The sequence below is a fragment of the Elephas maximus genome, chromosome 9, assembly GCF_024166365.1.
Source record: "Elephas maximus indicus isolate mEleMax1 chromosome 9, mEleMax1 primary haplotype, whole genome shotgun sequence".
Lineage (NCBI taxonomy): Eukaryota > Metazoa > Chordata > Mammalia > Proboscidea > Elephantidae > Elephas > Elephas maximus.
This window is the reverse complement of record NC_064827.1, coordinates 9,948,836-9,972,989: the sequence shown is the minus strand read 5'-3', so window position 1 is coordinate 9,972,989 and position 24,154 is coordinate 9,948,836. Positions and strand designations below refer to the sequence as shown.

The 24,154-nt window shown below is 46.6% G+C and overlaps 1 protein-coding gene across 3 annotated transcripts in view; it reads left to right on the top strand.

Moving 5' to 3' along the window:
* Positions 1-24,154, top strand: part of DOCK8 (dedicator of cytokinesis 8) — a 214,857-nt gene that overhangs the window by 183,624 nt on the left and 7,079 nt on the right. For all 3 annotated transcript variants that reach the window (XM_049896144.1, XM_049896142.1, XM_049896143.1), the window contains 9 exons: positions 611-711; positions 1,892-2,084; positions 4,380-4,523; positions 6,488-6,619; positions 7,399-7,533; positions 9,382-9,471; positions 13,426-13,662; positions 17,250-17,393; positions 18,679-18,785. In XM_049896144.1, coding sequence (XP_049752101.1) covers positions 611-711; positions 1,892-2,084; positions 4,380-4,523; positions 6,488-6,619; positions 7,399-7,533; positions 9,382-9,471; positions 13,426-13,662; positions 17,250-17,393; positions 18,679-18,785 — 1,283 coding nt within the window. The remainder of the gene's footprint in view (positions 1-610; positions 712-1,891; positions 2,085-4,379; positions 4,524-6,487; positions 6,620-7,398; positions 7,534-9,381; positions 9,472-13,425; positions 13,663-17,249; positions 17,394-18,678; positions 18,786-24,154) is intronic.

The following is a 24,154-nucleotide window of genomic DNA, read 5'->3' as shown; positions in this document are numbered from 1 at the left end:
AGCAAAATGCTGACAGTTGAATGGAGCTCTTCAATGCCCTAGCCCAGGGCAGTGGTAGAAAGTTTCGAAGCCTCAGCCAGCTGGTGTAGAGTGGGCAGGATGGACGTTCTGCAGCGGAGCCTCTTGTCAGGGTCCCCAGACCGAGCCAGAGTCTCTGACCCTCTCTGTGCTTTACGATCCATTGGTGGCCCCTCTGCTGGCTTTTGTAATTAAGAACAAGTGGTACCAAGAGGTTCTCAGACTCTGAGTCAGCGGGAAGATCCAGGAAACTCCTGAGAAGTGGTACCCAAGCCGAGGTCCTAAGCTGCCTCCTACTTGGTATAAGAAGCCCTGATGTTCAAGGGTAGAGTTTAGGACTTTTCAGGTTGCAAATAACTGAAACTAATTTAAACCAAAATGTGGTGGCGAGGGAGATATAAGGATTCAAGGCTAGTTCATGGACATACCGGGCCTCAGAAGCAAATGGCCCAGTGAAGATGAAGGCCAAGAGAGTCCAGTCTAGATGCCCTGCAGCTCTGATCTCTGCTTCCCCTTGTACTTCCAATGATATCTGAATTCCTTACCACAGACTGCAAAGCCAAGGGTGTTTGGGTACTTCTGCTTTTTGCAGGTGGAGGAACTTCTGTACAACCTGAATAGCATCTTATATGACACTGTGAAAATGAGGGAATTTCAGGAAGACCCTGAGATGCTTATGGATCTCATGTACAGGTAAACTTTTCAAAAAAAGATCAAGAGGGGGTCACTTGAGGGTCTAGGATGTGTCACTGCAGAGTTTTTACTAACGTGATTATCACGGGCAGTGTGGATACACCGCTCTGAATGACATCCAAAAGAAATTCAACATTCAGAGTGGGTTGATTTATATACAAGTTTTCAAAAACATCTCCCTAATTCAAAGAGAGGAACCTATTTTACAGCACTGCCTTCTACTTTTTGAATTCCTCAGGTGGTGCAAATAGGTAATGTGCTTGGCAGCTAAATAAAAGGTTGGCAGTTCGAGTCCACCCAGAGGTACCTTGGAAGAAAGGCCTGGTGATCTTCTAAAAATACAGCCATCGAAAACCCTGTGGAGCACAGTTCTACTCTGACACACATGGGGTCGCCATAAGTTGGGGTTGACTCCATGCCAACTGGTTTATCTTCTATTCACCACAGAATGAAAGAGAAAAGTGATCAATTGTTATGCAAATTATCTCCTGGATGGCTTTTTTCCAATCATTTTTTCAAATGTGCCTGTATAGTTTAGGAATCGTGTTTGACTCTGGAGTTTAAAACCTAGCTTTGCAGTCCTGGTTCAAAGACAAAACTATTCTGATACACCTCGTAAGAAGGGAAATGGTTTTGTCTTCTGTTATTATTTTGAGAGAAAGGGAAAAAAAGGAAGAAGATTGCTAAAGATCCATTCAAATCTGCATCATTCTAAATCTAGCAGGTCTTTTTTTCCCATAAAGTTTTTGTTGTTGGTGTTATTTTGTGCCGTCCAGTCGATTTCGACTCAAAGTGACCCCATGCGACAGAGTAAAACAGCCCCATACAGTTTTCTAGGCTGTAATCTTTATGGGAGCAGATCACCAGGTCTTCTCCTGCAGAGTGGCTAGGGGGTTCGAACTGCCACCCTTTCGATTGGCATCCAAGTGCTTAACCATTGCACTACCAGGGCTCCTATAAGGTTTTTACTAAAAGCTATTTCATAGGCTCTAGCACACCCTAGACACAGCATGGAAACAGTTGGATTGATAAATATTTGCCTTTTCTCTCATTTTCTATATATGTAGCAAAAATCCTGGGGGGTTCGGGGGAAAACTCATGGGAAAAAGTGACCACACCCCCTAGAAGAACAGTGTCACAGGCCAGTTTTTCTTGAAAGCCTTCCTCACTCTGTCTTCAGAATCGCCAAGAGCTACCAGACGTCTCCTGACCTGCGGCTGACCTGGCTCCAGAACATGGCAGAAAAGCACACCAAGAGGAAGTGCTACACGGAGGCGGCCATGTGCCTGGTGCACGCGGCCGCACTGGTGGCCGAGTACCTGAGCATGCTGGAGGACCACAGCTACCTACCCGTGGGCAGTGTCAGCTTTCAGGTGAGGAGCCAGGTCCCCTGGTAATTTGGAGCAGGAGTTCTCAAGCGGAGGTAATTTTGCTGCCCCCAGGGGGCAGTTGGCTGTGTCTGGAGACCTTTTTGGTTGTCACAACTAGGGGTGGGGAGAGGCTGCTATTGGCATCTAGTGGGTAGAGGCCAGGGATGCTGCTGAACACCCTACAGTGCACAGGACATCCCTCCGACAAAAAAATCTAGCCCCGAGTGTCTATAATATGAATCCCTTTGCCATCTTCTTTTTGGTGTTTTTTTTCTTTTTTTTAATTATTGTTTGCTATAATAATAATAAACCTATTGTGGACAGGTCGGTTCTGACTCAAGCAACCCTATAGGGCAGAGTGGGACTGCCTCATGAGGTTTCCAAGGAGCAGCTAGTGGATTCGAACTGCCTACCTTTTGGTTAGCAGCCAAGCTCTTAACCACTGTACCACTAGGGCTCCATTATAATAATAATAATAAATTGCTATCAAGTCAACTCTGACTCCTGACAACCCCACGTGTGTCAGAGTAGGACTGTGCTCCGTAGGGTTTTCAGCGACTGGTTCTTCAGAAGTAGATCATCAGGTCTTTCTTTTGAGACACCTCTGGATGGACTCGAACCTCCAGCCTTGCAGGTAGCAGCCAAGTGCATTAGCTGTTTGTACCACCCAGGGACTCCAAATAATTATAATGCTCTACCGTAATTGCTCCTTATAATATTATTACATGCTATGACTATTATGATAACTAATAATGCTGTCCTAATAGGATTTACTGTGTATACTCATAATGGAGTTGATAGGCACTTTGGAAACTCCCAGACACCTTTGCATGTGTGATTTCACTTGACCTTCCCCAAAGCCTGTGAAACAGATAGGGAACATATTAGTACGACTCTCCCACAGATGAAGAAACTGAGAGATAAAGCGATTGTTTAAGGTCATTTAAAGTCTTTCTTGGTCTCAAAGACTTGTGGTTGGCAGAGTAGACTGACAACTGTAAAAGTTTTTGCCAAACATTGGGGATTGACACAGTGGCTGCAACAATGGGCCCAAGTATAACAAGGATTGTGAGGATGGCACAGGACCGGGCAGGGTTTCCTTCTGTTGTATATGGGGTCTTCCTCTTCCTCCCCTGATCCACCTGCATTTCTTCCATAGCTGTGAGCCAGGTCAAAGAATATGACTCTTGAGCTGTCAAACGTATGGAGAGTCACTGCCGGGGCCAGGACTGGGGGAGGCAAGTGAAGCTCCTAGGAGGTACTCCCTCTCAGGTGACCAAGTGCAGGGTTGGCACTGGTGCTATCCTGAGAGAGATTGCCTCCTTAAATTTTGTACCATGGGTGCGTCACTTGCCTCCCCCAGTCCTGTTCTGGGCACTGGACTCCCAGCCAGAGATTCTGAACTCTGTAGTTTACATAAAGGTGTATTGTGTAGAAAAGAATAGAATATTTTGGGTAAAACGTCAGTAAATGCTATATCACCATAAAAACATCCATAAAGTAGATATTCTCCTTCGTGGTTGTCATATAGTTCTGTGGCTGTTCATCTGAAAGGCAAGTCGTAGCAGCAGCCTATTTCAGAACAACCCCCCCACCACCACCAGAAGTCGAGGTTCCCTCAGCTGCTGAAACAAGGCATCTCAGTTAACTGTGAATCAGTCTTTGCTTTTGAAAAACCATGACCCCAGCTATATGTCCCTTCAGGTAGTTCAACCAAATCAACTGATGCTACATGGTGGTAAGTGTACTAAGGGTCCTAGGGAAAGAATGGGGGGCAGTGGTGGCTCAGTGGTAGGATGCTCACCTTCCATGCGGGAGGCCCAGGTTCGATTCCCAGCCAATGCACCTGATGCGCAGCCACCACCTACCTGTCTATCAGTGGAGGCTTACATGTAGCTATGATGCTGAACAGGTTTCCGTGGAACTTTCGAATGAAGATAGACTAGGAGGAAAGGCCTGGCAATCTACATCTGAAAATCAGCCAGTGAAAGGCCTATGGGCCACAATGCGTGACCCCATTGTACGTGGGGTCACCATGAGTTGGGGGCCGACTCACCAGCAGCTGCAACAACAACAGGGAAAGTACAGTTTCTAGAAAAGAAAACGGAGTTATGGTCGTCGGTTGCTCAGTTGCTCAGTGTGTCCTGTCAGAAAGTGTAGCCACCAGAATCTCTTCTGGGTGGCATCACAGACCTTGCATAACCACAGGCCGGCGAGGGTTTTGAGTGTCCCTGGCCCTTCTGTTTGACTTCCTGTCGGAGCCACTCTGTAGCCTGGTTCTCCTCTGGTCCCTTTCAGAACATCTCATCCAATGTGCTGGAAGAGTCTGCAGTATCTGACGACACCCTGTCTCCCGACGAAGACGGCGTGTGCTCGGGCCGGTACTTCACCGAGAGCGGCCTGGTAGGCCTCCTGGAGCAGGCCGCTGAGCTCTTCAGCACGGTCAGTGCCCGCCTTGGTCTCCTGGGGCCTCCATCACGCCAAAGCGGGTGGCTTTGAAGAACCAGAACTGTATGGTCTCACAGTTCTGGAAGCTGGATGTCCATTCAGGACATCGGCTTTAGGGGAGGGTCCTTCCTCCGGAGTTCTTTGGTGTTCCTTCATGTCTGTCTTCCCCCGAGTGTGTTTGCATCTGTTCTGCTTTTTATAACTCAGGAGTGATGAGGCTTAGGACTCACACTATCCTGGTATGACTTCATTAACATAGCAAAAGAAAACCCGTATTTCCAAATAGGGTCATATTTACAGGTACCTGTAAAAAAACTCATTGCCGTTGAGTCGATTGCGACTCATAGCAACCCTGTAGGACACAGTAGAAGTGCCCCACAGGGTTTCCAAGGAGTGGCTGGTGGATTCGAACTGCTGACGTTTTGATTAGCAGCCGAGGTCTCAGGGGTTAGGATTTCAACACATATTTTGGGGGGACTTAACGCAATCCTTAACAGTGCATGAAGCACCCACCCAGAGTGTGACCTCACGCATTCAGGCTGAGCTCCGGTTTCTGTGGTCTTCACTGCCTGGTCAGCCACACTTCATGACGACAACCTGCCAGGCTGGGCGTGGAGGGCTTGGCTGGGCTGGGAAGTGGGTGATGTATGCAAATTGCGTCAGCTCCCTGAGGGAGGCACAGAGCCTTCATTCCTGTAACGTTCTGGTTCTCACTGCACGCTTGTCACTGGGCAATAATTTTACTGTATGATTTCCATGTAATAAGGGTGGAAAGGAAGCCACAGAGAGATGAAGTGACGTGCCCAGGGTTACACAATAAATGACAAGACGTGTTCGCACTCTCTCCTTTTCTGTCTCATGGCGAAAAAACTTGGAAAGGAGCCCCTGGGATTAGAGGGAAGACGTAACTAGACAGTGTCTATCTCAGAATTATTGCAACTCAGGACCAGCTCAGAGACATGTGGGCAACCACTGAGACCCTCAACTGAATAGCACTGGGCCTTAACACTCCTGATGTGAGAAAACTTAGAGAGCTAAGTCACTGAGGTTCAGGGCAGGAGAGAAAGAGTCTCTTGCCCTTTTTCATTTTAATAATCCCCATTCCCCTAAATTTTAAGCCAAGTTAATATTTAATACAGAGCCCTGATGGCGTAGTGGTTAAACACCCAGCTGCTAACTGAAAGGTCAGTGGTTCAAACCCACCCAGAGGCTCTGTGGGAGAAAGACCTGGATATCTGTTCCTATAAAGATGACAGCCTAGAAAATCCTGTGGGGCAGTTGTGCGCTCTCACATGGGGTTGCTACAAGTTGGAATCAATTCAACGGCACCTAACAGTGACAACAATATTTAATACTTTACTAAACTTAGCTGATCCAAGGTCATTTTCATCCTTATATTATTCTTTCTTTTCACTTTTCATTTCTCAGTTTCTTCCCTATAACCTCTGTGTATTTTATTTATTGTTTTAGCTATCCTCTCTCTTTCTCTTTTTTCCTACTTTTCTTTTCAGGAGTCAGAGAAAGTCTGATATACTCTTGTTTTGCCTGAAATTCAAGAAAATGAACTCCTTGGGATTCTTCTAACTCCTTCCAGGCAAATGCTAAGCACCCAGATGCAGGAGGCTCCCTGGTGAAATGTACACGCACTAAGGCTTCTTTTCTGAATTGCCTTTAGTCCCTGCTGCCAGTCTCCTCACCTCGTGTGATATTTTGTTTTCCGTGAAAACCCTTCTCCTACTGACAGCAGGGTACGGAGCCATTTAGCTCCGGCCTTGTTCAGCTTGATCTAAGGCCACCCCAAGACAAGAGTAGGTTCTGACATCACACCTGCCCTGTAAAGTCAGCGATGCCAGCAATAAACCTGCTCTCGCGTCCACTGCTTGGAAAATGAACTGTGCGTCCACTTCTTATGTTTCCAGTGCATTGAATTCTGTTGATCTTCTTCCTCTTTTTCCAAGGGGGGCTTGTACGAGACGGTTAATGAAGTGTACAAGCTGGTCATCCCCATCTTGGAAGCGCATCGAGACTTCCGGAAGCTGACCGCCACTCACAGCAAGCTGCAGAAGGCTTTTGACAGCATCATAAACAAGGTAGCTGCAGATCTTTACCAGCACTTCCTGTGACCTGAAGATGCTCACTCCCCTTCCTCTCCAGCAAGCGATGTACCTTCAGCACATCATTACGTTAAGTGGGCAGGGGTTGTTCAGTGGCAGAGCTCTTGCCTTCCATGCCGGAGACCCTGGTTTGATTCCCGACCAACACACCTCGTGTACAGCCACCACCTGTCTGTCATTGGAGGCTTACACGTTGCTGTGATGCTACCCAGGTTTCAGTGGAGCTTTCAGATTAAGACAGACTAGGAAGAAAGGCCTGGTGATCTACTTCTGTAAATTAGCCAGTGAAAACCCTGTGGAGCACAACAGTCTGATCCACAGCCGATCACAGAGATGGCACAGGACTGGGCAGTTCCATTACGCAGGGGTCATCATGAGTCGAGGGCCAACTTGATAACAATTAACAACACCATCATTACAGTAGCTCTCACCTACCAAACAGAGAAGGGCTGGGAGTAGACAGGGGGCCAGAATTCTGTGTATGAAAGAAAGAAGCCTGAATTACCTTATGACCAGGAAATGCGAGAATCACTTTAAATTCACTTAAAAGAAGTCCTAGAAACCTTTCGTGGGATTTCTCTGCTTATTATTTCCAAAGTTGATTCCATAATCATTATACTCTTTAAAGGAATGATTCTTGTTTATATTAACCATAGGGATAAAATGCTTGGTAACACAGCAAGAGAAGACTCCTGCCCTTTGCAACCCGATGGATCTTACGTAGCTAAGGGGAGATTTCTCATTTTGTTCATCAGGGACATAAGAGAATGTTTGGAACCTACTTCCGAGTTGGTTTCTATGGATCCAAATTTGGGGATTTGAATGGCCAGGAATTTGTGTACAAGGAGCCTGCAATTACCAAGCTTCCTGAAATCTCCCACAGGCTAGAGGTAAGCAAAGTGGTCTGAGTGCTTGACAATGTCTGTTTCAGAATAAACAAGGTACAGTGGGTCATCAGAGGTTGTGTTACAAAATGCAAGTCACGGGTTCATCACTGACCTGCGTGAAATTTTTTCCACACTGAGTTTACTGTATGAAGGCACTAGCTGGGCTCACGTGGTAAAGCAATTTGGGTAGCTTTCCCCTAAGATCCCTGGGTCAGCTTTTCGACACTGGTAGATTTATATTGGGAGTATTTATTTTCCAGACTCTCGATCCAAAATTCCATGCATGTCTTGTGCTTTCTTATAACCCTGTCCAGATTTTAGTAATAATGTTTGCAGCTTTAAGGTTAGAATCAGGCCGAATTACTGAGTTACCCCTAGAAAAGGCTTCAGCAAATGTTGGTTCATTGTCACTGCAGGATAGACCCCAATTCTGACACGGAGGAGATCTCAACAGTAGCGCACTCTGGGGCTGTAGGTTGGCGCTCTTGTCCTGCTGGTTCAAGGAGGCCGCTATTTGGACAATCAGGGCCAGTGTCCTCTTCACGGGCTGGTGGCCCCAATTCCAACCTGCCATTTACATTAGATCCCTAATGTCCCAGAATAGAGAAGCATGTTCTTAGAGGAAAGGGTGGAAAAGATGGGGAAACAGAGAAACAGCATGGACGGGAGTCAGAGGAAGTGAGGCAGAAGTTGAAAGAGCCAAGCTCTAAGAACTCAGGAAGAAAGCCAAAGGGTACCCCCCAAACAAAACCCACTCAGGCAGGATGACTGGGGTCCCCTGAGCTGATACCCCCTGCTCTCTTGCTACTGCTTTAAATTTATCCTTTTTAAATTTATTGTTTAATTGTTCTTGACACTATTCATCCATGCCAAATAAGACAAAGGACTTTTATCCTTACTTGACTGAAAAAAGAAGTCCCTGGGTGGTGTAAACGGTTAATGCATTCAGCTTCTAACTGAAAGGTTGAAGGTTCAAGTCCACCCAGGGACACCTCAGATGAAAGGCCTGGTGATCTACTTCTGAAAAGTCAGCCATCAAAAACCCTATGGAGCACAGGTCTACTCTGACACACACACAATCGCCTTGAGCTGGAGTCAACGAGACGGCAATTGGTTAGTCCTAAGTAGGGGAAATAATATCAGACAGAGAAACAAGTGGTTGGGGTCTGTTCCTAGGTCTCCTTCTCATGAGCTGAACAACTTTGGGCAAGTCACTCATCCACCCTGGACCACAGCTTGAGTCTAAAAAACAACAACAACCACAAAAAAAGGTTGCCGTCCAGTCAATTCCGACTCATGGTGACCCCGTGAGTCAGCGTAGAACTGTGCTGCATAGAGTTTTCAATAGCTGATTTTTTAGAAGTAGATCGCCAGGCCTTTCTTCCAAGGCACCTCTGGCAGACTTGAACTTTAAACTTTATTCAGCATCTGAGTACGTTAACTGTTTGCACCACCCAAGGATGCCTTACTAAGGCCTAGAGGCATCTACTTTGTCTACGTGTGCACTGTGGTTTGCCATGTTACGGGAAATCTGGTGACCTCCAAGTTCCCACAGTACAAATGGCAAGAAGTAAATAATGCCATCTCGAAAGAGCTGCCTTAGAAGATATGATGACTTTCGTTGAAGTCGAGCTCAAGCCTACGTATTGTAGGAGGCGGTGCTACACTTCCTTCTAGCTTTATTTTTGTCTCAGGAAATGCTGAACTCTGCTCAGGAGCTCAGAGGCACTTTCAGTAATCAATGAGCAAATGCTACCTTATACTTATTCCAAATGGATTCTACTTCTGAGAAGACGAAGAGGTGCATTATATTACAATGACTTTAATAAACTCTTGCTTCCTCTTATCCAGGGGTTCTATGGGCAGTGTTTTGGTGCAGGATTTGTGGAAGTGATCAAAGACTCGACACCTGTGGACAAAGCTAAATTGGATCCTAACAAGGTATGGGAACAGTTTGCACAAAATGACCATCAGGTTCTGAGTCCCCTTATTCTACCCCCAAACATAAAATGACCTGCTCTGTCTGGTCTCTCCAAGTCATTCAAATGCAGCCAGACATTCTTGTCTAGGGCTCAACTACTATTTGGTTAGATCTTAAAGAAACCATACTCAAAGGCCGGACTCATGTGGGGCACCACCGGTTTTGCAACGGGTGGGAGGCCAGTCCTACAGTAGGCCCTCTGCATGGATCATTTCATTTCATCCACCAGCATCTCTTTGAAGTAGGTTTCCTTGTTCCCATTTTACAAATGAGAAAATCTGTCAGGTTAAGCAACTTTCCAAGCTCATGCAAGTGGTAGAGCCAGTACTCGAACTTCGGGTCTGTTGTCTCTAAACCTAGACCCTTAATCATCTCTGCCCTCCAATGCCTTCTACCAAACCTCTACGCTCTCAGTTGAAAGCGTGCTGTAGAGATGCAGGCTGTTCCCAGATAGCGAGCGTTCAGCAGCACCTTTCTTAGGCTGCAGGTGTTCTTTCCAGCCAGGTGAAGTGTCACTGTGATGTTGGGGGTATGATGGAAAGGGTTTGGGCTTCAGGGTGATGCCTGACTGCCCAGCCCACCTGCCATGAAAGAGCTTTCTCTGCTGCTGGAAACCATGCAAGTGCAAGGTATAATAAGGGGAAGGATGGAGGATCCGTCCCCCTCTGGCGGGCTTGTAAAATGCAGGCTCCAAGCTCCTCCCTCTGTTCTCTCCCCCAAGATACGATGAAAGTGATGCAAGCAGGGAGGACTGCACTAGACGGAGGGGTTTGTTTTCTGCACATTTCAGAGCACTTGCTCACTTTAGATGCATTCCCTAGTCAAGGCTTGAAAAGCAGTGACTGTTGTACAGTGGAGCTCAGCTTTAGACAAAACGCCTGAGGTCCTTGGAAGATAGGCTCTGCCATGCGTCATGGTGCTCGGTGCCCAGCACGTGCTGCGTAGGATCAGCTGTGACATCACCAGAACAGATGGCCTTTTCCCCTCTTTTAAAACGCCCAAGGTAGGTGGTGAGAGCTTTGAATGAGGATCTGGACCCCAAATTCCAACCACATTTCATTACACTGATTCATGACTTTGGGACTGAGGCCAGTGACCCCACCCATGCCCTCAGAACTTGGATATCCCTGAGTCCATGGCCCCGGGCCAATCTTTTTTATGTTTTAAAGAGGACTTTTTCTTTTTGGTGAAAATACACACAGCAGAGCATACGCGCATTCATCAGTTTCTACATGTTCAGTGCAGTGACATTGGCCACGCTCTTCCCATTGGGACGCCATTCTCGCTGTCTCTACCCACCCTGTTCTACCACCTTGGCTTGGACTCCCTGCCCCTAAACTTCTCATCTATGCCTAAGGGTTACTGCAGACAACTGAATTTCATAAAGATAATTTCTGAAAAGAACGCAATGTTCATGGTGAACATTCTTTACTAGTTTAGCTAAACTTTTCCTAAAAGATGGCTTCAGGGGATAATTTTGGTTCATGGTTTGAAGATTTTCTCAGAGCGATAGATTCGGGAGCTCCTTCAGTCTCAATAGATCCAGTAAGTCTGGATTCTCTGAGATTCTGAAATTCTGTTCTACGTTTTTTTACCTTTTGATCAGGATTCATGTATTGATTTCATGATCAGAACGTTCAGTAATGGTAGCCGTGCACCATCCAGTTCTCCTGGCCTCATGGCTAAGGAGGCAGTAGTTCATAAAGGCAGTCAGACCTCCAGTCCAGTTTCTTCTCCGACTTCTGGGTCTCCTTTTTCTGCTGCTCCAGGTGAATAGAGACCAATTTTTGTATCTTGGATAAAGAGGGCTTTTATTATATTTTTGGAGTCCATGGGTGGTGCAAAATAGTTAACGCGCTTAGCTGTTAAATGAAAGGTTGGAATTTCAAGTCCACCCACAGGCACCTCAGAAGAAAGGCCCGGTGATCTGCTACCAAGACATCAACCATTGAAAACCCTGTGGAACACAGTTCTGTTCTGACACATATGGGGTTGCCATGAGTTGGAATCGATTCAATGGCAACTGGATTTCTTTTTCTTATATTTAATAAATACCCTTCTTCACACACAATAAAATTCACTCTTTTTGGTACTTAGTTCTAGGAGTTTTAACAAACACATGTAACCACCACCACAATCAAGATGTAGAACAGCTCCATCGCCCCAAAAAGTTTCCCTGTGTTCCTCTGTGGCTATTCCCTCCCTCTCCCCTCAACCCCTGACAGCTGATCTGTATTCTGTCTGAAGGTTTGCTCTTTTCAGAATGCCATATAAATGGAGCCCTGGTGGCACAGTGGTTAAGAACTCAGCTGCTAACCAAAAGATTGGTAGTTTGAATCCATCAGCCACTCTCTGGAAACCCTGTGGGGCAGTTCTACTCTGTCATATAGGGTCACTATGAGTCGAAGTCAACTCGACAGCAACAGGTTTGGCATTTTGTTTGGTTCTATAAATGGAATCATACAGGAGCCTTTTGAGCCTGGTGTCTTTCACTTAACGTAATGCATTTGAGGTCCACCCATGTGTAGTAGCTCATTCTTTTTCATTGCTGAGCGGTACGACATTGTAGGGATGTACCTCCGTTTGGGGGACATTTGGGTTGTTTCTAGTTTTGTCAATTATGAATAAAGCTGCTATAAACGTTGGGGTCTGGGTTTCTGTGGAAACCTAAATTTTCATTTCTTTTGGACACGCACGTAGGAATGGAATTGCTGGGTTGTGTGGTTAGTGTATATTGAACTGTGAAAGGGACTGCCTCCCTGTTCTGTAACGTGATGTACCATTTTGCATTCCCATCCCCAATGATGCATGCTCCAGCAGCTCCACCCTCGCTAGCACTTGGTATCGTCCATTTTCTTTAGCCCTTGTAATGAGTGTACAGCGCGGACTTGGTTGTCCTGAAAAGGAGAGTTTGTCCCTATGGAAGAGCAGCCTGCATGATTAAAAAAATGGAAGGCAACAGATGTTGGCAAGGATGTGGAGAAATGGGAACCCTGCTCCATGGCTGGTGGGACTGTAGGATGGTACAGCTGCTATGGAAAACAGTTTGGCAGTTCTCAAAAACTTAAACGTAGAACTACCATAGAATTTAGCAATTCCATGTCTAGAAATTTCAAAAGAATTGAAAGCAGGCATGTGAACAGATACTTGTACACTCATGTTCATTGCAGCACTTTTCACAATAGCTGAAAAGTGGAAGCGGCCTAAATGCCCGTCAACAGATGAATGAATCAATGAAATATGGTTCACACACACAATGGAATATTACTCAGCAATAGAGAGAAATGGAGGCCTGGTACATGCTGCAACATGGATAAACCTTGAAAACACTATGCTGAGTGCCAAGACACGAGAGGACAGCCAGTGTACGATCCCATTTCTATGAAATACATAGAACAAGCGGTGTGTAGAGGCCAGAGTTCATTAGTGGTCACCAGGGGCGGGAGGGAGGGGGGAAGGGGGGCTCATTGCTCAGGGGACACTGGGCTTCTGTTATGGGCGATGGTTTAATCTGGGAACAGATAGGGGTGGTGGTTGACCAACACGGTGAACATGATGTCACTGGACGGCCCACGGGAAGATTGTTGAAATGTCAAATGTTCTGTTACACTATGTTTACCACAACTTAAAAAAATGAAGAAAAGTAGTTTGCCGGCCTAAACGTCCAGTTGGCTGGGTTAGTTCTGGCAGACGGGCGGCTGGTAGCCTGACTTGACCTGTGCACGTGTCTCCGCTCCTGCCTCGTGGCGGAGGGAGATATGACTGCAGGGCTGGATTCCCGCAGACGCCCTCAGCTTCTGTGGCATTGGCAGGGCAGGGGTGTGCTGCACCCTGTCCCAGTGCGCCCTCAGGTGCATCATGGTGTGCTGTGCCTGGAGACCTCACCTTCTCCGTCCCCTCCCTTTCCCCCTCAGGCCTACATCCAGATCACCTTTGTGGAGCCCTACTTTGATGAGTATGAGATGAAAGACAGGGTGACCTACTTCGAGAAGAGCTTCAACCTGCGGAGGTTCATGTACACGACGCCCTTCACCCTGGAGGGGCGCCCCCGGGGGGATCTGCAGGAGCAGTACCAGCGCAACACTGTCCTGACCACCATGCACGCCTTCCCCTACATCAAGACCCGCATCAGAGTTATCCAGAAGGAGGAGGTAATGGCACCAGGGGGACCGGGCTCCAGCTTGGAGCCACCGCTGAGTGAGTGGACCGGGAGACTCCCCAGGGTGACCGCAAACCTGAGGGCTCCTTCCTGGTGGCCTGGAGTGGAAATATTGAAATGTTGTGATGGTGGTTACTTTCTTATTTCTGTGCTGCCAGGAGTCCCATTTAAAACTAAAAATCCTCTGCTGTTGAGTCGATTCTGACTCATAGCGACCCCATGTGACAGAGTGGAACTTCCCATAGAGCTTCCTAGGCCATAGTCTTTACAGAAGCATACAGCCATGGTGCTGTTGGGTGAGTTTGAACTGCCAACCTTTCAGCTAGTAGCCAAGGGCAATCTGTGTGCGCTACCCAGGGACCTGGGATCTCATTTAGGCAGCTACATATTCTATGGCATGATTGTATATTTAAATATTTTTTATGTTAAACACATATGCTTAATATAAATACATAATTACAATACATAATATCAGATATTTCTATATTTAATTGGACTCCCTGGATGGTACAAATGGTTAACACACTCAACTGCTAACCAAAAAGTTAGAAATTTGAGTCCACCTAGAGGCACCTCAGAAGAAAGGCCTGGCAATCTCCATCCAAAATATCGGCCATTAAAAACCGTATCGAGCACAGTTCTACTGTGACACATGTGGGGTTGCCCTGAGTTGGAATCAACTCAAAGGCAGGTTTTTTTTTTTTTAATGGTATATATTTAATGATTAACTTATATAGATTTTATATATTTAAATTTTCTCTATAAAATTTGTATATATTTAGAAGTGTTCAGGTGATTCAAGCATTGTTGTTAATTATCAGGAACAAGAGCAGCAAGTGAGTGGTCCCTAGGGACACTGGTACACCGTAGGCGGGGCCCCATGCAAGATGGCCAAGGAGACTGGCAGCTTTTACTCGTGACCTCATCCTGTGGCCCCCTACAAGCCACTTCAGTTTCCTCTTCTGTATGTTGACAGGAGGGGGCCCTGTGGCTTCTCTGATTTTATGTACAGTAGAGGACTTCCCAGCTACTGTTACAGGACTGATTAAGAAGGTCTCTCAAACCACAGGATCACTCAGAATTACACAGACCACGAACATTTTATTTTACATTAAAACACATGCCAGTCAACAAGCTGCCCTTGAGTGGGCTACGAATCATAGCATTCCCATATGCATCAGAGCAGAGCTGTGTCTTAGTCAACTAGTGCTGTTATAATAGAAATATCACACGTGGATGGCTTTAACAGAGAGAAATTTATTCTCTCACAGTCGGAGAGGCTAGAAGTCAAATTCAGGGCGCCAGCTCCAGGGGAAGGCTTTCTCTCTCTCTGTCATTTCTTGGGGACATCCTTGTTATCAATCTTCCCGTGGTCTAGGAGTTTCTCAGCACAGGGCCCCCGGGTTCAAAGGACTCACTCCGCTCCAGGGTCTTCTTTCTTGGTGGTAGGGGGTCCTTCTCCTCTCCACTCACTTCTCTTTTTTACATGTCAAAAGAGATTGACTCAAGATACAATCTAATCCTGTGGATTTGAGTCCTGCCTCATTAACATAACTGCCTCTAACCCTGCTTCATTAACATCATAGAGGTTAAGATTTATAACACGTAGGATAATTACATCAGATCACAAAATGGAGGCCAACCACACAATACTGAGAGTCAGGGCCTAGGCAAGTTGACACATATTTTGGGGAGACACAATTCAATCCATGACAAACTGTGACTGATTTTTCAAAAGTAGGTCACCAGGCCTTTCTTTCGAGGCACCTCTGGGTGAACCTGAACCTCCAATTTTCAGTTAGTAGCTGAGCATATTAACCATTTGCACCTTCAGGGACTCCTAAAACACATACATGTACATTTATTTGTCACTCTTTTTGTACAGGGCCACAGCATTCTCTGTGATTGTGGTTCCCTGGTCACAGTTCAGCATTGTCTGTCTGGTATAAACTACACCCGTGATGCATTGTCTCTGATTTTCAGTTTTGGTTTCTGTAAAGCAGAGTGAGAGCTTCAAGGTACTTACTAAAAATGTAACAACAGAATCCTTCTAGATGTTAATGGTCCCCCCCTCCCCAGGCTTTTACAGTTGTCTTACTCATACCTAATATAACAGGAATCTTTATAACGTCCTGCCCAAACATCCCGCTTGGTTTTCATAGGACCAATTCTTTTTTTTTCCCACACCCAGCGTCCATCAGATGACACATGATTTAATTAGATTAGGTCATTAAAATAACAAGTGTAACTGGCGTGATCAGGTTGGTGAACAATCAGGTTGGTAAACAATATGATGGGTCTTGGGGAATCTGCGCCTCATTGGGGAGGAGCAGAAAAGCCTGAGCTTATGCTGAGGAACCCACCAGCTGAGGGTTCAGCAGCCAACAGCCTCAGAGGGTGACTGTCACAGAGGGTAAAGGAGACCTGGCCAGGGAGCCAGGTACAAGGAGGTTGGTTAAGAAGGTATCTGCTCTATCTCTTATTGTTTTGGACTTTTAAGACTTAGGCATTCTATACATAGTGCAGAAATAAACTCATGGTCCCAAAAAGTATTAGCAAAACTTTTCTTGGCTATCTGTTATTCTTGGCCATCCTTCAGGAAGGACCCAACCCCAAACCAGCAGATCTTAGCAACTAGCAGATGGAGCCTTCAGAACAGTCTGTTTATTAGGAATTCACCTGCAGGTCGCGTTGAAGAAGGCACCAGGGATGCCACAAGTTGGTTACGGTAGGGAATTCAGTACCTTCCTTCTCATAGCTCCCCCAGGTGTGAGCCTATCACTCGTTGAGAATAGAAGGAAACCTCGCTACCAGGTTAAAAAGAGTACAGCTTTAAGTTTAGACAGAAATGGGATCAAATTCTGGCCTCCCACTTATTAACGGTGTCATTTTTGGGGACTTGTTAGCTGCTGTCCACTCAGCCCCCGATTCCTGGCGGCCCATGTGTTAGAGAGTACAACTATTCCTTAGGGTTTTCTTGGTTGTAATCTTTATGGAGAAGCCCTGGTGGTGGAGTGGTTAAGAGCTACAGCTGCTAACCAAAAGGTCAGCAGTTAGAATCCACCAGCCGCTCCTTGGAAACCCTGTGGGGCCGTTCTACTCTGTCCTGTAGGGTCACTATGAGTCAGAATTGACTCGACGGCAATGGGTTTGATCTTTCTTTTTTTTTTTTTCTCTTTTGGTTCATCTTTCCGGAAGCAGTTTGCCAGGCCTTTTCTTCCATGGTGCTGCTGGGTGGGTTCAAACTGCCAGTCGCTGGGTTAGCAACCTCGAGTCACCCAGGCTCCTTGGAACTAACGTAGCCTTACAGATTCCCCTTTGACTGTAAAATGGGGAGAATCATGAGGTTGTTTAAGGGAGTAAGTGGTAACTGTGTGTGTAGTTCCTGGAACCTAGTAAGTTCCTAAGGAATACTAGGCCCTTCCCGCCTCTTTAACCTGTTCTGGTTATTTTGAATTACTCTGAAAGTCTTTCCTCAGCTGCTTCTTCAAATCCCGGTGCCCTCTGGGTCATAGCTCGAGGTGTGGCCATGGCTTCTGAGACAGGACCATGACACCTGCATTTGTGTTTTGTGTTCAGTTTGTGCTGACACCAATTGAAGTCGCCATTGAAGATATGAAGAAGAAGACCCTGCAGTTAGCTGTTGCCGTTAACCAGGAGCCCCCTGACGCAAAGATGCTTCAGATGGTGCTACAAGGCTCAGTGGGAACAACTGTAAACCAGGTGTGGAAAGCCTCTGACCCTCGTCATTGTAGTTATCAGGGAATTTCTACACCTTCCTTGGGGTCGGTGAAGAGTCCAATCTGCACGCAGACGACACTCCTACACTTAGATGGTGTGAGATTTAGAAGACTTCTACTGGCTCCTTCTTCTTCATGTAACTACTCGAGGCAGAATAGAAATCCTGGAGATGAGCGGACCAGGTCTCAGGAGCTCCATCTTCCTGGAGGAGTCTTCATGTTGGGACCAGACTTGGCAATAGGGTGTAGATCTGGGGTCCTGCTGGGGAATGCTTATCCGTACCCAGTGGAGACAAAGGGGTTGCAGAGCTTGAGAATAACCTAAGCGTGCCTGTAGCAGAGAAGGGTCTAGGAGAGAGGGTCTAGAACACCCAGCCACTAGGTCACTTCCAGATGATCCCAGCATGCCAGGGATTGCTAAGCAGGAGTGGTCAGCCATGTGACCTCAGCTGACCAGGCTTCTTGGGCCCCTTTAGACCAGGCTGGATGGTCTCAGACTCAGAATCCTAACTGCCGAGCTCAGTAAGGAACAAAACCACTCTCAGGTGGCTGGAGGAACTAGCCCAGTAGTCTCTGCCCAGGAGGCCTCTTTGGTTTCACTTCCGGGCCAGCCCTTGTCCACAAATTCCCACTCAGAATTTAAATTAGCCTCTGACTCTTTGCTTGCTCAGCGCAACTGAATTTCCCCAGAAGAATTCTGAGCCCACTTAACATCAGGGGAGCAGAAATAGCAGAGAGGGAAAATGACTATTTTCCAAATCGAAAGAAAGGAGGAAGGTTTTGCTGTAAAACCCCAGTCCTTTGATGAAAATAGAAGATTTGGTGAGCCCACAGCCTTGGACTGCTTAGATACCGACGCCTCTCTCTGTCTTATGTCAGGAATTATGCAAACGGGTGTTCTTCAGTAGGGCAGCTAGACAGGTAAATATGAATGGATGGATCAAGGCAATCCCCACGTTAGAGAAGCAACTCAAAGCACATACCTTTTAGTGCAGTTGTTTTAACTTTATATATGAAGGAAAGCTTGTGAGTAGTGGTGTTTCCCTGAGAAAATACATTTTTACTTCCAAGTATTCTCCTAAAACTCCAGACTCCTCCTCAGAATTCAGAGTTCCCTGAGAAAGCCAAGACCTTCCTTGATTTCTTGTTTTAATCACACCAACTACAGACTTGAATGTTCAAACTAAGAAGTCACTCCAATACTTTCTGCCAAATGATCTAACTTTCCTTCCGGTATCAGTATGTTTTTTTTTTTATTTTCCCACCAGGGACCCCTGGAAGTGGCCCAAGTGTTCCTGGCCGAGATTCCAGCTGACCCCAAACTCTATAGACACCACAACAAGCTAAGGCTATGCTTTAAGGAGTTCATCATGCGGTAAGACGGGAGATGGCTGGGCATCCCGTACGGCGGTGGCTCTCAGACACGGTCCCTGGGCCAGAGCTTCAGCATCACCTGGGACCGAACTGTCTGCCCTTGAGGCCACACCGACTCACCGACCCGTGGTGACCCCATGTGTCGGGGAAGAACTGTGCTCCATGGGGTTTTCAATGGCTGATTGTTTGGAAGTAGGTTGCCAGGCCTTTCTTTCCAGGCACCCCTGGGTGGACTCGAACTTCCAACCTTTTGGATAGCAGCTGAGTGTGTTAACAGTCTGTACCACCCAGGGACTCCAAGAATTTGCTAGAAAGGCAGAGTCTCAACCCTGTCCAACTGAGTCAGAAAGCCTGGGGGCAGGGCCCAGTAGTCTCTGCTTTCACAAGCCCTTCAGGTACATCCAAAATTTGGGACGCCAGGCATTACGGCCAGCTACTTGTATTACTAATAAGTAACTGACCTTCAACTGCAAAGTGTCATCATGTTTATCATCTCTCCTGTGCCTCACGAAGGAGCCCCGGTGGCGCAGTGGTTAACCACTCAGCTGCTGACTGAAAGGTCAGCAGTTCAAACCAACCACCTGCTCTGTGGGAGAAAGATGTGGCTGTCTGCTTCCGTAACGATTACAGCCTTGGAAACTCTACGGGGCAGTTCTCCTCTGTCCCGTAGGGTCAGTATGAATCGGGATCAACTCAGTGGCAGTGAGTCTGGTTTGGTTTTGTGTCTCACGGTCACACTGTAAGAGTTATTATCATGGTCATCCTCACTTAGAAAAGTCCCTGGATAGTGCAAACAGTTAACACACTCAGCTGCTCACCAAAAGGTTGGAGGTTCGAGTCCACCCAGAGGCACATCTGAAGAAAGGCCTGGCTATCTACTTGCAAAAAATCAGCCATCGAAAACCCTATGGAGCACAGTCTACTTTGACACATATGGGGTCTCCGTGAGTTGGAGTCGACCCAATAGCAACAGTTTTTTGCTTGTTGGTTTTGTTTTGTTTTTTCATTTTTCAAAGGAGGAATTGGCAGTTCAGAGAAGGGAGATGATTTAACTTAAGGTCAGACAGTCTGTAACCCGCAGAGTCAAGTGCAAGCCGAGATGTTCTGAGCCCAGATAGCCCGTACCCTCATCGACGTGGCTGATCTCCCGCTGATGCATTAGTTGTCCGGAAGTTCTTGGCCTTGGCAGTCTTTGTAATTTGCCATATCATATAATAACTTACTTTTAGGACTGTAAAAATAGACGCAGCTTCAAGATGAGAGAGAAAGGCAAGATTCTAAAACCAGGCTTTTACAAAGGTATCACGTTATCACTGTTCCCAGGGTGAGACAAGCCTCCTCTCTGCTCCTTAACTCTGCGTTGGAGTGGCCTTCACCAGCAGCCTTTTCAGCCCGGGTATGAATGGCAAGATCTTGTCTCTGGGCAAGATCTTACAGTCTGTTATTGTAATACAGACAGGTATATCGGGGTTCCTGGGGTCCTAAAAAGAATGTTTATGAAGGATATAGTGGCATTTCACCTCTGAGAGAAACGGGCATTAGAAAACCCCCCTCCCATATTTTGTTTCATCTGGAATTAACTCAATGACAACTAACAACAACAGAACCTTAGAGTGTCGTATAAAGAATAGGGATGTTCTCACCTGGCAGATGGGGATGAAGGAAGATAAAAGCTGTAAGGGTTGCTAAGTTTAGTGAAAACGTATCAGAATGCAGACTGTCTTAGTCTCCTAGTGCTGCTGTAACAGAAATACCCCAAGCGGGTGGCTTTAATGAACAGACATTTTTTTTCTCACAGTTTGTTGTTGGGTACAGTTGAGTTGATTCCAACTCATAGTGACCCTTCATGACAGAACAGAGCTGCCCCGTAGTGTTTTCTAGGCTGCAGTCTTTACAGGAGCAGATCGCCAGGTCTTTTCTCCCGTCAGCCACTGGTCGGTTTGAACCACTGACCTTTCAGTTAGCGGCTGAGCTACTTAACCATTGCACCACCAGGGCTCCTTTCTGACGTTGAGAAGATGAGAAGTCTGAATCCAGGGCACCAGCTCTAGAGGAAGGCGCTCTTTCTGTCAGCTCTGGGGGAAGATTCTTCTCTTTCAGCTTCTGTAACCCCAGCGTTCCTCGGTTCTTGGTGGTCTTTACGTGGCCTCTCTCTTCCCCTGTTTATGCCCTCTCCTTTGTCTAATCTGCCCTCTTTATAACTCACGAGCAAGTAGGTTCAGGACACACCCTACACTGATATATATGGTCTTACTAACATAACAGAGAAAACTCTCTTTCCAAATGGAATCACATCCACAGATACAGGGGTTAGGATTCCCACACATATTTTGAGGGATGAGGGGGACGCAATGCAATCCCATAATATTGGTTTTGCGTGAGGTTAGGGACATCTCTTCCCTGACAGCTTTGGTGAGAGGTATGTAGCGGGGTGGTGTTTAGCGGAGGCACACTTTGCCCCGCAGGGAATCACAGCTGCTTGGTGGTTGAATGGGTGTGTGTGTCTCTGTGTGTCTGCCTGTGTATGTGTGTGTATACACAGTAGAATGGGTGTGTGTGTCTCTGTGTGTCTGCCTGTGTATGTGTGTATATACAGAGATATGCACACACAGAGACTGTATTTACTCATGTGTGGGTGTTTGACTGGCTTCCTGTATTAGATAGCAGTTCTGATATTACACCAAAGCTAGATTTTTTTCAGTAAGTAGTAACATTTGCCCAGAACAGAGGGCTGAAAATATTTGGGGAAATTATTTAGACCTATTTGCTTTTTCACGTATCTTCGTTTAAAATTTTGATTGAAGGCTCCCAAAGTTGGCAGTGGCCTGACCTCTTTGGCCTCTGAGGGGACCTGTAAGAGGTCTCCTAGGCACTCTGTGACCCAGGTACAACAGAGGTTATAGGACTGCAAAGAGCCCTGCTCTTGACAACAGAACAGATACAAAACCCAACACCAACCCCTTGCTGTCACGTCAGTTCCAACTCATGGCTAACCCACGTGTGTCAGAGGAGAACTGCTCCATAGGGTTTTCAGTGGCTGATTTTTTCGGAGGTGGTTCACCAGGCCTTTCTTCCAAGGCATCTCTGGGTGGGCTCGAACCTCCAATCTTTGGGTTAGTAGGCGAGAACATTCACTGTTTGTACCGCTCCCGGCCTCCATGGCTCACTTACCTTCCACTTCGTCTCACATAAATCAGCAATCATGGGGGAGATGGTGGTGCTGGCTGCATGCCTGTCTAACTTCACTAAAACTCATCAAGCTGTACACTTAAAAAGGGGGGATTTTATGGTGTGAAAAGTATACCTCCGTACAAGTGGCAAGTGAGGAAAGCTTCCCTCTCCCACTGCTTCATTGCATCTCGGGTTCAGTCAGCACCTTGCAACTTTTTCTTTTTTTTCCTTTTTCCCTTTTATTGAAAAAAAGTAATTTACTTTTGTCGTCGTTGTTGAAGATACACACAGCAGAACATACGCCAATTCAGCCATTTCTACATGTACAATTCCGTGGCATTGACTGCATTCTTCACGTTGTGCGACCGTTCCCACCCTCCTGCCCTTGCAGCTTTTTAATGGAAAGAACAACTGCTTGGTCAAGTTGTTTGCACCAGTTCTTTTTTTCCTCCTGATGCTGCCTTCAGACAGCAGAGCTGGACAGCGTTTGGGGGGACAAGCTCTCAGCCTCTCCCTTAGTGAGTTCTACTTGGGCTGCAGGTCAGTAAGCCCATTCCCGAGGTGACAGGAGTGAGCCTTCTGATGGTGACCACTAATAGTGGCGTTGCACGCTTGCCAGGGACACGGCGGCCAGGGTTCCGCCCCCAGTAGCACCTTCCTGACTCAGCCGCAGCGGCCTTAAAGAACCTGGCAGCCACCACACATGCACACAGACAGCCCTGCAGCTCTCAGGAGGTTGCCAAGTTGGGACCTCAGTCCCTCCTGCCTTTTCCTGCAATAAGAAAAAACACCTCAGGGTTTCCAAAGCCAAGATGGGAAGGTACAAGGCCCTGTTTCCCTCCCCTGCACCCCAAAGCACCAGACCATTTTAGGTACCATAATCTGTTTCTAAATTTCCTTCATCTTCTCTGAAATTTCTTGTTTCTATAAAGAATATGTGATTGTAAAACACACTTTTATATTTAAATAAAAGACAGCAGGGCTCCATGGCACCTGTGCAGGTCCCCTTGCAGGGAAGATACAACGGAAGAGGGCTCTGCTGCCTACATGGCCATGGAGTTGAACACAGGGTGTCGAGCAGTGGTGGTCGTAAGCTGAAGTTGGGGTCTGGAAAGAGGAAGGAGAGGGGACTTGCCCAAAGTGGCCAAAGGAAAGACAAACATGTGTCGCCTGAGAGAAGCAGTGTGTGGAAAGAGATCTGAGAACAAAGCCTGCTTAGGCCTTAAATTTCATGAGGGGTTTCTCAAGAGCAGGTCAACAGTGGGGACATGTGACCTTTGTCATTTTGCCAGGGTCACAGAACCTTGTGTTAGGGGGCCAAGGATGCTGGGCAGAAAACTGAGCACTAAGTAGAGTACCACCCATACACATTACACACTCCATACACATACCACACACACACACCCACACACACATACACACCACGTACACACCATACATACACACCTCACACATATAGTTCGTACACCATACATACACATACCCATACCACACACAAGCCACACATACACAAACCCGTACACACGCACACACCATATGTGTTGTTGGGTGCCATCGAGTCAATTCCGACGCATAGCGACCCTATGTACAACAGAACAAAACACTGCCCATTCCTGCACCATCCTCATGAACGCTGTTACGCTTGAGCCCATTTGTGCAGTCACTGTGTCAATCCATCTCCCTGAGGGTCTTCTCTTTTTCACTGACCCTCCACTTTACGAAGCATGATGTCCTTCTCCAGGGACTAATCTCTCCTGATAACATGTCCAAAGTACAGGAGATGAAGCCTATCCATCCTTGCTTCTAAGGAGCGTTCTGGTTGTACTTCTTCCAAGACAGATTTGTTCATTCTTTTGGCAGGCCATGGTATGTTCGATATTCTTCACTAACACCATAATTCAAAGGTGTCAATTCTTCTGTCTTCCTTTTTCATTGTTCAGCTTTCACACGCATATAAGGGGATTGAAAACACTGTTTTGGGTCAGGCACACCTTAGTCCTCAAAGTGACATCTTTGCTTTTCAACACTCTAAAGAGGTCTTTTGCAGCAGATTTGCCCAATGCAACGCATTGTTTGCTTTCCTGACTGCTGCCTCCATGGGGGTGATCATGGAGCCAAGTAAAATGAAATCCTTGACCACTTCAGTATTTTCTCCATTTATCATGATGTTGCTTATTGGTCCAGTTGTGAGGATTTATG